General features: G+C 35.1%; 1 protein-coding gene across 1 annotated transcript in view; it reads left to right on the top strand.

The window, feature by feature from the left end:
* Positions 1-254: 254 nt before the first annotated feature.
* Positions 255-16,748, top strand: part of LOC128746218 (dopamine receptor 3-like) — a 77,400-nt gene continuing 60,906 nt past the window's right edge. Inside the window, exons 1-2 of the mRNA XM_053843266.1 lie at positions 255-576; positions 625-845. Of these exons, the coding sequence (XP_053699241.1) occupies positions 255-576; positions 625-845 (543 nt within the window). The remainder of the gene's footprint in view (positions 577-624; positions 846-16,748) is intronic.

Genomic DNA, 16,748 nt, shown 5'->3' with positions numbered 1-16,748 from the left:
TTTTGTTGCCCATGTTATTTAAGCCGCCAATTATGTACCACCTGCTTATACGAATCACCGAGACTAATAGAATTTATCTAACAAAATTATTTCTGAATTTCGTTACAGAGCCAAACAAAATCAAAAAGCACACAACAAAAGTGGTTTCTTCATCTGCCAGAAGAATTTTCACATTGCCGTCATCACCATTTCGGCACCAGTAAGCCCCACCCAAGCGTTGGATACGCATTCCGAAAGGCAGTCTTGAATAAATAATGACAGAGGAGTCCTACGTGTACGGTGTGGAGCTAAGATCACCTCCACCGACAACCGTAGCGCAACAGCTGACCCAGTACGAACGTTTTCTCAAGAGCAGAGCTATGTCAAATCAATTTCCGACCGCTCGTCAATATCATCCTCACCAGCAGCAGCAGCAAGCCTTCTCGCCGGCACCGCCCGGTTTGCCGTCGTCCCTGTTGGTGGACTACGCCTCGTCGCTGAACCAAAGCTCATCCAATCTGACAAGCTCCATTGGGGAAATCCTCCGGCAGAACATCATCACCGAATGGACGCTGCGGGAGGGTGCAACAACGATAAGCGCCGCCACCAACGGTACCGTGCCCGGATCCGTCGGAGTGGTGGTAGTCGTAGCAACTGTCGGCAGTGCAGCCACCAGCACCGCAGCCAGTACTGCCGCCGGTTCCAACCGAACCACTGGTGGTGATTCAACGATTCAAAACAATTTGATTATTCCGTTGTATGCAACCATTTTCCTGCTGTCGGTTGTTGGCAATTTACTCGTAATCCTCACGCTGGCACAGAACAAGCGGATGCGTACCGTCACCAATGTGTATCTTCTCAATTTGGTAAGTAGACAGACCAACCGGTCGGTGCTCTAAACCAACGTATTTATTGTTGAGAATGAGAATTGCACAAATTGGGACCTAACGAATTAAATATTTAGTTTTCTTTATCCTGAGGTGAACTAAGTGTGATGAACTTTATCAGTAAATTAAATTTTATGCATCTACTTATTCAACATTGATTACCCAATCGCCTGCCTGCCTGCCTGCTTGCCTGCCTGCATGCCTGCCAGAGAGATTGAATCAATAATCAACTGCTCAGAGGATATACAAATCGGATTATGTTTGTAAAATATTCAAAGATGGTCCCAAATGTTGTCATCGACATGAAACCTCATCCTGCTATCAAGTTGTGCATATTTGTTCCTAAATTCAACGTTTTTACTTGCTACGCCTACAATGTTTATAGAACTTTATAAGCAAATTCATATAAAAAAAACAAATGCATTCGATACGTTTAGTTTTCCATCCTCTTTTACCTATGTTTATCGTATGAATTGGAAAAGTTACTTCAAAACATTTAGTCATTGAAAAAAAAAATCCGAAAGTTAAAACTATCAATAGAAAGTTAGCAGCTGTCTACTAAATTGGCGATCTTCGTATTGCAGCGACTTTCGATTGCGTCCCTCGAGTGATATTTGAGCGGAAAACTTTTCCTAAAAGCTTTCTCGCTTCCTTTATGAGCAAAGTTTTTCCTGTTTAACTCCCCTGCCTGAACAGAGCATACTAGGTGTAGTTGATTCCTTATTAATGCGAATTGACGCTCACTGTCATTACGATTGCATTTTTGTTATTCAACATAGTTCAGTATCCCTTTAGAGAACCATGCACACTTACTTTATTTTACTTTACTTTACTTTACTTTACTTTACTTTACTTTACTTTACTTTACTTTACTTTACTTTACTTTACTTTACTTTACTTTACTTTACTTTACTTTACTTTACTTTACTTTACTTTACTTTACTTTACTTTACTTTACTTTACTTTACTTTACTTTACTTTACTTTACTTTACTTTACTTTACTTTACTTTACTTTACTTTACTTTACTTTACTTTACTTTACTTTACTTTACTTTACTTTACTTTACTTTACTTTACTTTACTTTACTTTACTTTACTTTACTTTACTTTACTTTACTTTACTTTACTTTACTTTACTTTACTTTACTTTACTTTACTTTACTTTACTTTACTTTACTTTACTTTACTTTACTTTACTTTACTTTACTTTACTTTACTTTACTTTACTTTACTTTACTTTACTTTACTTTACTTTACTTTACTTTACTTTACTTTACTTTACTTTACTTTACTTTACTTTACTTTACTTTACTTTACTTTACTTTACTTTACTTTACTTTACTTTACTTTACTTTACTTTACTTTACTTTACTTTACTTTACTTTACTTTACTTTACTTGCACTGATCATGCGCTGAACAAACTATCGTCCTCCAGTATTGTCACACAGTGGGGCAGATTGATCCGGCGCTAGGACAAAACCTCATAACTTCTTTCATATGCTTCGTAGAGCTTTATTGTCTTCAGCAACAGTATTTGTTATAAAATTTCGCAACTTTTTGTAAATTTTAAGTAGTTGTAATTTTATTCGTATAGATGGCGTTGCAGTCTAACTTTTTAAATAATGACTTCAGAAATGTTGTGTCTTCAGAAAAGTTGTTCGTCCTGAAAAGTTGCGTAAAGTTACTGAACATACCAAACTTGTAGGACTTACGGGTATCAAGTCATAAATATTTTAAATACTCAAACACATTTTTTCAGTGTGTAGTCGAAATTAGTAGTCGTATTATCACAATCCGTATATCAAGAGTAATTTAGTATTATTACTCTGTTATAGGGTAAATCAACCATTTGTGGGCCTTTCTATAAGTTATTTTGAACTCGTAACGCTAAACACCCAACCGATGGCACTTACAATATTAGTAACTACCGAATAACCCTAGATCTATCAATTTATGCTGCAAATCTCTATATTTTACTTATTTTCTAAAACAGATTGGAATGTCCATTTTCCTTTTATGGACCCTTGTGGTTTATAATAGAATAACTACCGGGTCCATTATAGGAATTCTAGCGTATTTTGCATGGAGAGGGTCCGCTAATGGCGACATTTTTTGCATTGTTAACCGTATAATGGACCCTCACTTGTTGAAAATGTCGATTTTAAAGCATTAATAATGAAATGCAGCTAAAATTTTATAAACTCAAATGTGTGTTATGTTTAGTACGTTCTGTTTCATGTCATATATCCTGAAAAATAAGAAGTATAAGCTAAATACCGAAATTGTATCCGAGGGTCCATTACAGGTAGAGGGTTTACTATATTGGTTAACTTACCCTACTATCTGCTTTAGTATGTTTTTGATGGATTAACAATTTTAACCGATTTTAAAAGACATTTCCCATTGCAAATATGAAAATATTTTACATTTCTTTTGCGCTGTTAGCATTTGTTTTGATTTTTGAAGAATAAATTACGGACATCTTTGCATATTTTATGGTATGCCTATCGATCATTTATAATACTAAGTTTCCGTAGTACGATCTCCGTTATATTTGAATTTTTTTATTTCATTAGTTTGGCCATACGCAGCAGAAGGCATAAAAAATAACGAGTAACTGACAGCAAACACGTATCAACATATTCGACTCTAAATAAACAAAATGGAGGCTAGTTCAATCGAGCTGAAAGTCCAGTCGAACATATTTTGCTGCCAATTTGACCTGAAATAGAGTTAATTGGGAAAAAACTGTTAAGTGGTCGTCTTTACAATGTCCTAAATTCCCGTTATCGATTCCAATGTATCTCATAACGATAATAATGTCGTGTCTTACATACACAAGCATGATTATTCAACGTACAGCAGGAATGAACTTCGCACTGGCGCGCACATTTATTAATTTGTAGCCTAAAATGCCTGAAAACATGCATTCGGAATACTTGAATATCTATGATCATCGCAACTAGTAGCAGCTAATTTTTTGCTTATTACTAGTTAACACCCGGAATGTTGATTTTATGATAGTGTTAGAGTAGAAATCTGTGGAAATCTATTTCTACACACTGTTGAAAATTGACAAAAATAACAAATTTTTGTACTAAAACACTTCGTCAGAACAAAGCCTACTAGTAAAAAATCTGCCTTAATATCACCTAAACTAATAGTAAATAATCCCTTTAATATGAATTGTGTTTTAAAAGTTTAGAATTTTCAGCAGCATGCTAGCAACATGCTAAAAGATTAAATGATATTTATTTTCTAAATTTTTTACACTGTGTTTCACCTTCTTTAATGCCTATTGAAAAAAACACTTATTAAAACAATTTATGCATATTTCTTATAGATTATATGTCTACTATACGTAGAATATTAAGTTTGACAGAATATTTCAAATAAATATTTTGAGGTTTTGTCCGAGTTTTTTCGGGTTCTGCCCCATAGTGTGTCGGTCCTGGGCTGTGGTTCTCCAGTCCCTTCAAACGCCAGAATGTATGCGTGTCATGTTGATGTAAGACGTTATGCAACGATGTTAGTGTCGCTGTAGTGCTAGAATGATGGTACATATACAACCTAAAACTTACCACTGTCATCTAGAGGATGTACTAACCCTGTCCATCGAGATTTGACCGAATGCCCAATCTTGAGTTCTGTAGTCTTCGTTCAAAATCCCCAAGCACTCGTCGATCAGCTTTCTTTAGCGTCCGTGTTTCATGTCCGCAAATGGTCACGAAAAGGATTACTGTTGTGCAGAGCGCCAGATTTGTGCGAAATTACTGCAATCCGACTACAATTCGTCGTTTCACTTCGCGGCTTCATATCATTCCCCATCCCGCTGCACCTTGGAACCAACACCACTTAGACTCTCACGTTCCCTGTCAGCAACCATGTACACTCGAATCTCGTTTAACGTCCACTATTGGGACGTAAAAAACGGTCGTATAAAAAGAGGACGTTAATTCAAATTCCGGACGCAAAACGAGAGGACGTTAATTCGAATTTTGGACGTAAAAAGACAACACGTCATTTCTAATTTCGGACGTAAAACGAGAGGATGTTAATTGAAATTTCGATCGTAAAACGAGAGGACAATAATTCAAATTGTGGACGTAAAACGAGAGGACGCTTATTCAAACTTTGGACGTAAAACGAGAGAACGTTAATTCAAATTTTGGACGTAAAATGTGAAGACGCTAATTAAAATTTCAAACGTAAAACGAGAGAACATTACCCAGCTAGCACCAACTCGTATATCAATGTACGAAAATTATTGTAAATATATCTTAACAAATTCGGAATCGTAACTAAAACCGGATAAAGTGGGCTCAAGTTGATTTTTTATCGTATATAATGATAATAACTGACATACATACGATTTTCAGCACAAAATTGTATAGCAGTACGAAGCGAGTCGCACTTAATCAGATATTATAGTATATAAATACTTAAATAGTCGTAACGCTTAAAATTATTCCTAATCACGTATATCGTCTTCAAAATAGTACCGATATGCCAATTTTATGCATAAAATACGATTTATTAGCATGTATATCTGTACGTAATGCTGATTTTTAACTTTTATATGCATATGAAAATGCTAGTTGGGTAATTTAAATTTCGGACGTAAAACGAGAACACATTAACTCAAATTTCGGACGTAAAACGAGAGAACGTTAATTCGAATTTTTGGACGTAAAACGAGAGGATGTTAGTTCAAGTCAAGTAAAATGAATGCGCAACAACAAACGAGCTCAGAGAGAAATGAGAGTGTTTATGTGTTTGCTTTCTCCCTGTCATTTTTCTGCCGGAATTTTTTGTTTTGCTTATGCTTGCTAAGTTTTGCTCAAAATGGCATCAAAAAGTCTGGAAAATCCTGACAAATCTGGAAGGTTGGCTACACTGACCAAATCTCACATGCTATTTGATTTTGCGGATAACTGGAATCATTGGAATCAACCGTAGAGCAGTGCAAGAGGCCTTTAGGGCCTTTTAAATGGGAAGCAGCGACATTCTGACTTACTAATAACGAATTCATAAATTAACCTGGGTTCGTGCTAACTCGAACCAGAAATTTATGAACGATGCGGGCAGTTTGACAGATTGACCCGTAAACCGACAGTTGCTAGACAGTTTTAACCTGCGCTTCAAACTGAATGCTGTCAGTTTAACCGAGATGCGATCTCGGTTAATTTATGAACGCTTTGACAGCACTTCGATTAAAACTGAGTGCTAATCGACCTGAGCCAGGTTAATTTATGAATTCGCTATAAATTACCAAGGCGAAGTACACTTGAATCCATTTTTAACGGGTGGCAACTAAAATTTTGGAATTTATTTCTCAAGCGGTCAAAAAAAAAAGACAAAGATATTTGCAAAAGATCTGATTTACTGAAATTACATACAATACAAGATACATTGACCATTGTTGAAGAAAATTAGTGAAGAACATTTAAAAACGGTCCGTAATCGGCTGTTCGGGGAAGCTTCCGTTGGATGTCGAAACAGGAGCGTTATACTGCCGTCATGTCAACTTTCCGAATGCATCTCTTGATTCTACCAATCAACTGCTTGCAATCCGTGGCTCTCCAGTTATTTTTGTACACCAAGGAGCTCAAAATCCCAAGAAATTTTCGATTGGGTGACACTGAGGTATATTTTTCGGGTTGTGGTTTTTCGGGCTCCGGAACATAAAACTTGTGCTGGGCGGTGAAGTACAGTAGCCCCGGAAGCTGCCGAAAGTTGGCCTTGACGTAAGTCTCATCATTCATAATGAGAGAATTGAGGATTTTCCAGTTGTTTGCGCAAAATAAATTCGCGACGTTGCTTTTCGGGTGACGCCATTTTTTCCAATTTTAGAAAAACTGATCGCGATAAAAACAGAATGTAAACAATATACTTTAAACTACTTCTACTCAAATTTTCAAGAGAAAGCGAAAATTGGTAATTTTCTACAGCCTTTCTTCTGTGGTGCAATTTGATGTGGGACACCCTTTAGCAAGTTCCAAGGCAATGTTAAATGGCAATTAAGGGGGCATAGTACTTTTTCAACTTAAAAAAATCGAAATTTTTTTATTGATTATTTCGAAAGATTAACATTTTGACCATATGTGTTTCAAGTCATTTCAATGAATTCCAAAAATTGACAAAGTTACAGCTATTTGTACCGCGCATGTCTGGAGCGATTACACGGCGAATAAAAAGTTCAACGTCGTTTTTCTCGAAACCAGGTTTTGAAAGTCGGTACCATAAATATCTCAAGAACGGCTTAAGCAATTCTCATGATTCTTTTTTTGTTTTAAAGCCAACAAAATTATCTAGTGTTTGACCCATCCTGTTTTTGATATTACTATTTTTGTATTTTTTAGAAATGTTTAAAGTCAATTTTTTCGACTAAAAACCTTACTTTTATGTTTGAATGACCGCCATTTTGTTATGCGTTCGAATTAAAAAAAAGATGGGTCAAACACGAGATAATTTAATATACTTTCATGTCGTTTTGGAATTTTTCAATTCGGATAAGACCCCCAGCGCCAATCCATGGTACCGCAAATCACGTTTTTTTCGAACAATCATGTTCAAGGAGCCGTAGGGGAGAGGGGAAGAGGTTCACATATGCAAACAAAATTGTAAATATTAGTATAAAGTGCAATGTTTGGAATGCAAAAAACCCGAATCGATTCGCTTTTCGCGTTATCGAGAATAAAATATTTGAAATTAGGCAAAAAATATGGTGTAAAAGTACTACGCCCCCTTAAATAGCAAGTTAAATGTTAAATAGCAGGTCCAACATCACTAAAGTGGCCAACGTCATGAAAGCGACTGAGACGTCACCCGCTACTCTGACGCATGGTTTTGATCCATCTACCGTCGCGACGCACGAATCAGCGTGATTAGTTTCGTCGGAAAACCATGTTCTAGCGTTAACTGCCACATCTCATTTCGTGTGATTGAATCGTACGCCACCTTAACAAATAGATGACAAGTCTGATTTGTCTAGTAGGTAACTGACGCAGGGTAAACAAGGTTGCCTGGGTCCGTCGGGGAGTCACCAAGGAATCAAAAATCACGAACGCACAACAAACAACCCAGGTAACCATTAAACAATAACATATGTCGAATTTGTTTATTCAATCCGGGTTGAAACTGGATAAATTTTATCTGTCAGATAGGAGTAAATGAACACAAAAAGTTCATCCAGTTCCAATCCGGATTGAATAAACAAATTCGACAATAGACAGTAAATCAGTCGCTAATTGGGATATCTGGCATTTTATACTAGACGTTGCTGTTCTAAAAAAAGCTAATTTTTTGACTGCATTAAATCGACTTCCAAAATTCTATTAAAAATTCTTCTTGTCGGTAATCAGCTGCAAATGAGCATTGTCAGCACCATAAGAGGGTTAGCAGTAAAGTAGCTGTATATTTTGACAAAGTAATGTCTAAATAGTATTTGAGAAGACTTAAATGCTTATTTTCTTGCATTTGACTGGTAATGCTCATTGTTTACCTGGGAATGATATTGTCACTACTTCAAAATGTTGGGACAATATATGATGAAAGTTTGCCACTATTGCATAAAGGTTAGGACAACAACAAGATATCGTAGCTGTTCATCGTGAATACAGATGTTTCATGACAACCATGATGTTGCATAAGAAATCGACACACAATCTGACACAATACAACATTGTATCGGCAGCGGCAGTGTCTGGTAGTTATCAAAATAACGTTGGTAACTTACCAATGGTAAGCATTGTACGCCAGACTTTGAGTCAAAGTAAATTAGTCTTTTTCTTAAGTGTTTCGCTATGTGTTCCTTTTGTTCAAGGTACTGATAAAGTAGGGTCTTTTTCTAATTCCCGTCGTAATAAGGAAAGCCATTCTAATTTTCATCATTTGCTGGATGGATTTAATGAATACTCCAAAAGTTCTTGTGCTGATTTGACTAAAACACACTTACCTTCCGATCCGTGAACTTTGAAATCACTGAAAAGCGACTATTAAAGCATATTTTTGAAATTACGCAACTGACTTCATTGCTAAAATTCGTCGTACCGTTTTAAAATCCGTCCATCAAAATTTTTCATCGTCCGAGCTAAAAATCACAACAATGTTTACGAAGCTAACGCGCATGTATTTGTGCTTGCAGGACGGCATGACAAATGTTATTCTGCAAAATTTCTGCAGGTCAGGCAAGTTTTTCTGGCTGTAGAATAACGACAATGCCTTGCGTAAATTATTTTCATTTATGAATGACGGAAATTAAAACGATTAGTCGACATTGTCTTCTTCGTCGCACGAAAAAACGTAGGAAATTTGGCTGGTAGGACTTCTTTAATGATAAAAAGCATTTAAATAGATCTCAGCTCACTTTGATTGATCGCGTATGATAGACAACCAACTAAAATAGTAGGGAATAACTAGTTTTGCATTGTGTGTCATAAACATGCTGATATTTTTAATAATTTGTGTTGGATAGGACGGGAATAGGCAATTACGACGATGTAGCAACATACCCTATTGTGTTTAACCAACCGATTTGCGACAAAAAAATATTTAATTGTATAACTGTAACACAAAACCAAGCGCTTGTGAGAACGAGTGTGCATCAATATATATTCTTACCGAAAGATATCGTGCTCATACCCGTGAAGTAACATTTGTTTGTCCCTTTATTTTGTAATCGTGATACATTCTGGTTCCTACGTATGTGTGTTTTATAGGCAGAGAATAGCTGGTTTATCGCTTTCGTTTTTGTCGATTATTTCTGGGATATTTTGATTCCCTGAGAGTTACCATTACGAAAACTAGCTTGGTACTCACCGACGAAGGACCATCACTAATGGTCATCAATCAATCATAACTGTTTGTAAAATAGCGTAAATGTTATCAATCGGTTCAGTTTGTGTGCTAGTGTATTCCATTAGGCATACGGAGGCTAGGCATACGGACGTTAGTCATAATGGACGTTAGGCATAAATACATTAGACATAATGGACGTTAGGTATAATCGACGATAGGCATAATGGACGAATTTTTTATTTGTTTATAGGAGACGAGACCACCGCGACCAGCACTTCTATCTTTTGCGGTAGATCTACAGGGACGATAGGTAATGGGCGTACGGAAGGCATAATGTGTGGTAGGCATTTACTTATTTTATTGCGGTGTAAAATAATTATATTCCTCATAAACCTCATTAAATGCATTTAACATGCAAATTAAACCTCTTCGTTTGTGATACTTCAGGTATGTATTATGGATTATTTATTCTGATTTTAAAAACAATTTGTTCTAAACAAATAATTGAATTATTTTCTGCTCAAGTGGCACACGGCCAAAAGCAAAAGGTAGGTCCTCAACAGGTTGTGAATCAACTGAAAAGCTGCTCTTCAATTATGTGCCACAGTTGGAAACAAGCAATTTATTTGGAATGCATGTGAAATTTCAATCAATACACATCGACAATCGGATTTTCAAGCGAACGTCACATTTACTGCTTTTTCTTACAGACCCGGATGTGCTATTTTAAACTTCCATGTTCCATCATACGGTTTTTGCTTCTTGTCGGATAAAATAAACCCCCCGCTTTAAGATGATAAGAAAGGAAATATAATTTCCCCTTTCTGTGATGTTTGGCATCACAGTGTGATGGCAGCTAATCTACTGGCGAGATAAGCAAAACTGCCAACGAAGTTTTGCGCTAAATGTTTGCCAAATTCTTGGAATGAGCGTGGAAATGAGGATTTCTGAATTCTCGCAATCTTCGTAACGAATTCCAAAACAATCCAGTCAATGAATGCGCCAGTCCGTCGGCTCTGAACGACGGCAAAACAATGTAAGTTCGCTTCATTCACAACACTCTTCGTCGTCTGCAAAAATAAAAAACAAATAAAGCAATACGAGATTAAAGATATTAACACGGTAGATGTACAAAATTGACAGCAAAAAACAATCACTATTTGAAGCTGGAACTCGCTTATTGACTAACTGCATAACTTTGAATAATTATTATAAAAACATTCTGCCAATTTGTAGTTCAGTTTGTTTTATTGCTAACCAATCTTTAACAGAATACGACCATTGAATCTGCTAGCAGACGGAATAAATTTATACAAATTTTCCATTCTAATTCACGAAAAGCAAGTTGGAATTTAAAATTCCCATCACAGCTGTCTTCAGTTCAATAGTAACTATTTACAGCGCGCCTCCATTAGTCATTTGAAATGGATGCGCATAGTGTTTTATATTATACCTACAAAGCAACGGAAACAAGCAACGGCTGAAACATTTTTCTTATGAGCAAAATGTTTTAGAATTATTTTTCTTTCATTTTTCAATACGGTTGAACGGAATGCTTTTTAATTGCGTTGCTCCTACCGAGAAATAAACGCATTTTACTTTGTTAACCTATCTTCAGTGAATCCGGTGTGCAATCCTGCTGAAAAGCGTATTCACCAATGCGGTGGGCATTCTCCGGCTAGCATTGGGAGCTGAGTTTTTACACATTCCGAATAAAGCAAAATAAAAAAAAGTTTACGTAACTAGTAGTTGCTTTTCTGCCAACATAAACAACGTTAGCCTCAACCTTGGAGGTCAGCCACTGCTGCTGGTACTGATAACACGATTGTAGCTTGAGATACCGTTTTCTATTTCAACTCTGCCAATGTGAAATGAGTTCTGACTATCATACCGAAGAGAAAATACTTAATCATTCGCGTGTTACCGACTTGTATATTAATATTCATTATGCTTGGAATATACACGTAGACGCAAATAAAAATTAAATAACATTAAATGACGGATTTCAATTTTAAAACTATGGCAAATTTCCAGTATGCTTGACAATACACCTCTTACAAAAGAGTTATATTATTACAGGAAAAACCAAGCCAGCAGATAAAATTTACAGATATGTTTTATTCCACTCCATTTTCCGCCAAAGTTTTTCAATTCGTAAACCATCTGTCACTGTTTTATAATTTATCATTGCTCTTTAAGCAGATTATATCCCAACAGTCGAGGATGGTGACTGTGTTTGGTTTTTCAAGTGGGCCGTTCCACGTTTAATACCGATTATGAATGCTGGCTCTATGCGATCGGTGTGGCTGCCTGTTAACCTACAGCAATTCAAGTATCCCATCTCATTAGAATTCTATTCCACGTGAAGCTAACTTCAGCACACTTCGGATCAGTCGGCCATAAATCTCAGTTGCTGCAGTCGCTGTTCGCCCCAAATAAATTGGCATTTCGATAAATTATACATCATGCGGGGAATTTTTATAAGTTCTGCTTCAATATGGATGACTTAACCCTATTCCATTTCGGTATGAAATAAGAGCAGCCGTAAATTACGATTTGTTTTTACGCCCTACAGAGAATGTTCGAACTTTATTTACCTTCGCTTCCATCTGTTTACTCCCACGAGATTGTACCCTACTTGAGTTCCTTCATTCAGCCCCTTCGACGCTGTCATTTTCCACTTAGAGCCAACACGGGTCAAGTACTTTGTAATCTGGCGTGGCAACAAACAGACTCTTCCGTCACCGTAGAACGAGATGAATAATTATCTGCCAACGTTGCGACTGCGATTGTGAATGATAATTCCTTCATAAATTATTAAATTATTCCTCATTTATGGTTAATTAACGAAAGTTTTCGCGTTCACCCCGAAAACATTCACTCATCATTAGACTGGTAATGGATTTCCGTAGGATTTTCGCTTGTTTCCGTCGTCGGTCGGCGGTGGTTTCCCACAAGATTTCTCCGAAGCGCAAATGGCACTGAGAAACCTTTTTCAAACTCATTAAGTCCCCACTTCCCCAGGATTTTAAAAACAATGCGATCCTTTTTCAATTCTTGCGAAAAGGCTACAGCTCTGAGAACATCAACTTAAGCCTTGAATGTGCATTTTTAAAATATCATTTAACTTGTTTTGCGTTAAGCAATTATGTAAAATTTGTCAAAACTGTAATTTTTGATATTTTTCAGTTGCTTGCGGAGGTGGGTTGCTCACACAACTCAACTTTCAACTTGAAATTTAACTTTCAAAGAAAGTAAATCCTATCGACTTGGCAACCAACCTCCTGGAAAACATTTTACTCAAGGTTGAATACCATTAATATCATTACAGTTGCTGTTTGAAACTAAAACTGATTTCGGCCAAACAAGTTCACTTATCATATGATTACCCACGAAAACTGTCAGTCATTTGCGATGCCCTGCATAAATCAACTTCAGGCTTTATCAAAAAAAAATACATCAAGCGTAAAGTCGGTCACAAAATATGACATAAAGTCCGAGATACGTAGTAAAGTTCATCCCTCCCATCTACTCTGTGCATGTCAATGTCAGTATGCAAAGTGACCGTTTATGAGCATTCTACTCCGAAAACCACTTAACAGAAAACTTTTCTTTCCTGTAGGCTCCATTATTCTGCTGACCGTGAAGAATTTGTGGTTCCGCGTTTTGGTCCTTCCTGGTCTTTTATCAACATTTTACTTCTGCCGTATAAAATATTCGTTTTTACTCCTCCTCAGTCGGTCTAAGGTTGCTCGTAGACAGCTTTCCAAGTTCGCCGCACCCTTCAAGCTGGTATAATGACACAACCCAGTGACTTCAGAACGTTGCGAGTTGTAGAAACGATTGGAGAGAGGAATTATTGGGTCTGCCTAGCAATGAAAGTGTTGCTCCAATTCAACTCCACTTTCGTACATTCCCATGTACGTACTTGATACATCTCTATTTTCAAAGCAGAAGTCGATAAGTCACAGGAGGGTTTAGATTTTACCAATTGATAAGACGATCCGAGTCTTGGCTTATATGAAAAGTAGCACATCGTAAGGGTTTTAAAATTGCATTTGGATTTAGACTTAAAACTTGACTTCAAATCGATGTTGAGAAATAAAATTACACATGGAATTGGACATAATAAGGAATATTTAATGAGACGAAGTTACACCTGAATTGGACTTATTTAAGGTGAAATTGTAATTAAATTAACCCTCTAAAATTGGATTTCAAACGGGACATTGAACTAGACAGAAAAGTAGACGTAAAATGGGACATTACATCAGTTTTAAATTGGTCCTGCTTTAAATTGCACGCAAGTTTGATTTAAATTTAAGCTTGAAATTGGACATGGCATTGGACTTGAATTGTATTGCACTCGAAATTGAACCTGAAATCGGACGTGAAATAGGAACTAAATGAGATTTGAAATATGACTAAAATAGGGACATTAAACTAGACTGCCGATCGGGGGCGAAATTGGATTTGAATTAAACATGCAATGTGATTTTAATACAGGACTTAAAATTAAACATGAATTGGACATTTCGGAGGTGAAATTGAAATTAAATTAATCTTAAAATTAGACTTAAAATGGGACATTGAATTATACAGATTGAACGTAAAGTGAACTTGAAATTGGAACTAAGTTGGACTAATTGGCTTCAAAATGGTACATTAAATTGGACTTGAAATAAGATCTCAAATGGACTTTAAATTGCACTTGAAATTGGACTTCGATCGTAATCGTAGATTCAATCGTAATTGAATTAGACATCACAAGGGTCATTAAATTGGACGTAAAGTGGACTTAAAATTAAGCAAAAGTATAGGATACCGCCCGTGACGTAAAACGGACTTGAATTTAAAATTAAATTGGATTTGAAATTGGTTGGATTGCAATGGGACTCTAACTTGCACTTGAAATTGGACTTCAAATTAACTTCAGAATTTCGGAACAAATCGGAATTAAATTAGATATAAAAATGGATGTAATATGGGACATTATATTGGGCTTGTAATTGAGCTTGAAATTTTATCTTTATCTTTATCTTTATCTTTATCTTTATCTTTATCTTTATCTTTATCTTTATCTTTATCTTTATCTTTATCTTTATCTTTATCTTTATCTTTATCTTTATCTTTATCTTTATCTTTATCTTTATCTTTATCTTTATCTTTATCTTTATCTTTATCTTTATCTTTATCTTTATCTTTATCTTTATCTTTATCTTTATCTTTATCTTTATCTTTATCTTTATCTTTATCTTTATCTTTATCTTTATCTTTATCTTTATCTTTATCTTTATCTTTATCTTTATCTTTATCTTTATCTTTATCTTTATCTTTATCTTTATCTTTATCTTTATCTTTATCTTTATCTTTATCTTTATCTTTATCTTTATCTTTATCTTTATCTTTATCTTTATCTTTATCTTTATCTTTATCTTTATCTTTATCTTTATCTTTATCTTTATCTTTATCTTTATCTTTATCTTTATCTTTATCTTTATCTTTATCTTTATCTTTATCTTTATCTTTATCTTTATCTTTATCTTTATCTTTATCTTTATCTTTATCTTTATCTTTATCTTTATCTTTATCTTTATCTTTATCTTTATCTTTATCTTTATCTTTATCTTTATCTTTATCTTTATCTTTATCTTTATCTTTATCTTTATCTTTATCTTTATCTTTATCTTTATCTTTATCTTTATCTTTATCTTTATCTTTATCTTTATCTTTATCTTTATCTTTATCTTTATCTTTATCTTTATCTTTATCTTTATCTTTATCTTTATCTTTATCTTTATCTTTATCTTTATCTTTATCTTTATCTTTATCTTTATCTTTATCTTTATCTTTATCTTTATCTTTATCTTTATCTTTATCTTTATCTTTATCTTTATCTTTATCTTTATCTTTATCTTTATCTTTATCTTTATCTTTATCTTTATCTTTATCTTTATCTTTATCTTTATCTTTATCTTTATCTTTATCTTTATCTTTATCTTTATCTTTATCTTTATCTTTATCTTTATCTTTATCTTTATCTTTATCTTTATCTTTATCTTTATCTTTATCTTTATCTTTATCTTTATCTTTATCTTTATCTTTATCTTTATCTTTATCTTTATCTTTATCTTTATCTTTATCTTTATCTTTATCTTTATCTTTATCTTTATCTTTATCTTTATCTTTATCTTTATCTTTATCTTTATCTTTATCTTTATCTTTATCTTTATCTTTATCTTTATCTTTATCTTTATCTTTATCTTTATCTTTATCTTTATCTTTATCTTTATCTTTATCTTTATCTTTATCTTTATCTTTATCTTTATCTTTATCTTTATCTTTATCTTTATCTTTATCTTTATCTTTACAGTAACACTTACACAATAGGCCGTGTGAATAAAAGATTTAGAGCAAATGCTCCCATACGATTTAAACGGGAAAAGCAAAGTAAACTGTTTTTTTTTTCATACGGCCTAGTATCGTTAAAAAACAACAAGAAAGGCAAAGGTCGCAAATTTGCTTCCTTGAGGAATTTCAGACTTACCAATAAACACCAATGAAGTACTAGGTCCGAGTTTTATACGAAACACTACCACTGAGTGTGGGGTTTGAATGCCCCCGGTACAGAATATCGCTTATCCCAGCATCAGAAGATGCCTCGCGCAATATACCATCTCGGCAGCAACACACTGTGCGACCGATGCGACGAACTGTCTGAAGAGTTCGGTGCATCATCGTATCGGCAATCGTCGGTGTCGTCTAGATTCCGACTGCGTTCAAAGACCTGACTGCTGAGCAGCCAGTCGCATTCGGTGGGCCAAACATCCAAGACATAGACGATTCTTCGTAGCAGTAATTTAGGCTTTGCACACTGAGGTATGACCTCAATTATTTGACCACATTTACTTACTCGGGGAGCCTTTGTCTCACAGCCACTTGTACATCGGTTATTGTAACCGAAATGCTTATAATGCATAAATACAACGCTTGTTTCTCTTTCGGACGTTCCTCCCCATTTGTCAGCTCCCCCTCTTTTGTCTACCCGGCCACCTGCACGCCTGTTTTCTTTACGGAAATC

Source organism: Sabethes cyaneus, chromosome 1 (genome assembly GCF_943734655.1).
Source record: "Sabethes cyaneus chromosome 1, idSabCyanKW18_F2, whole genome shotgun sequence".
NCBI classification, from domain to species: Eukaryota; Metazoa; Arthropoda; class Insecta; order Diptera; family Culicidae; genus Sabethes; species Sabethes cyaneus.
The sequence above is the reverse complement of the archived record's forward strand: the minus strand, read 5'-3'. Positions and strand labels throughout refer to the sequence as shown.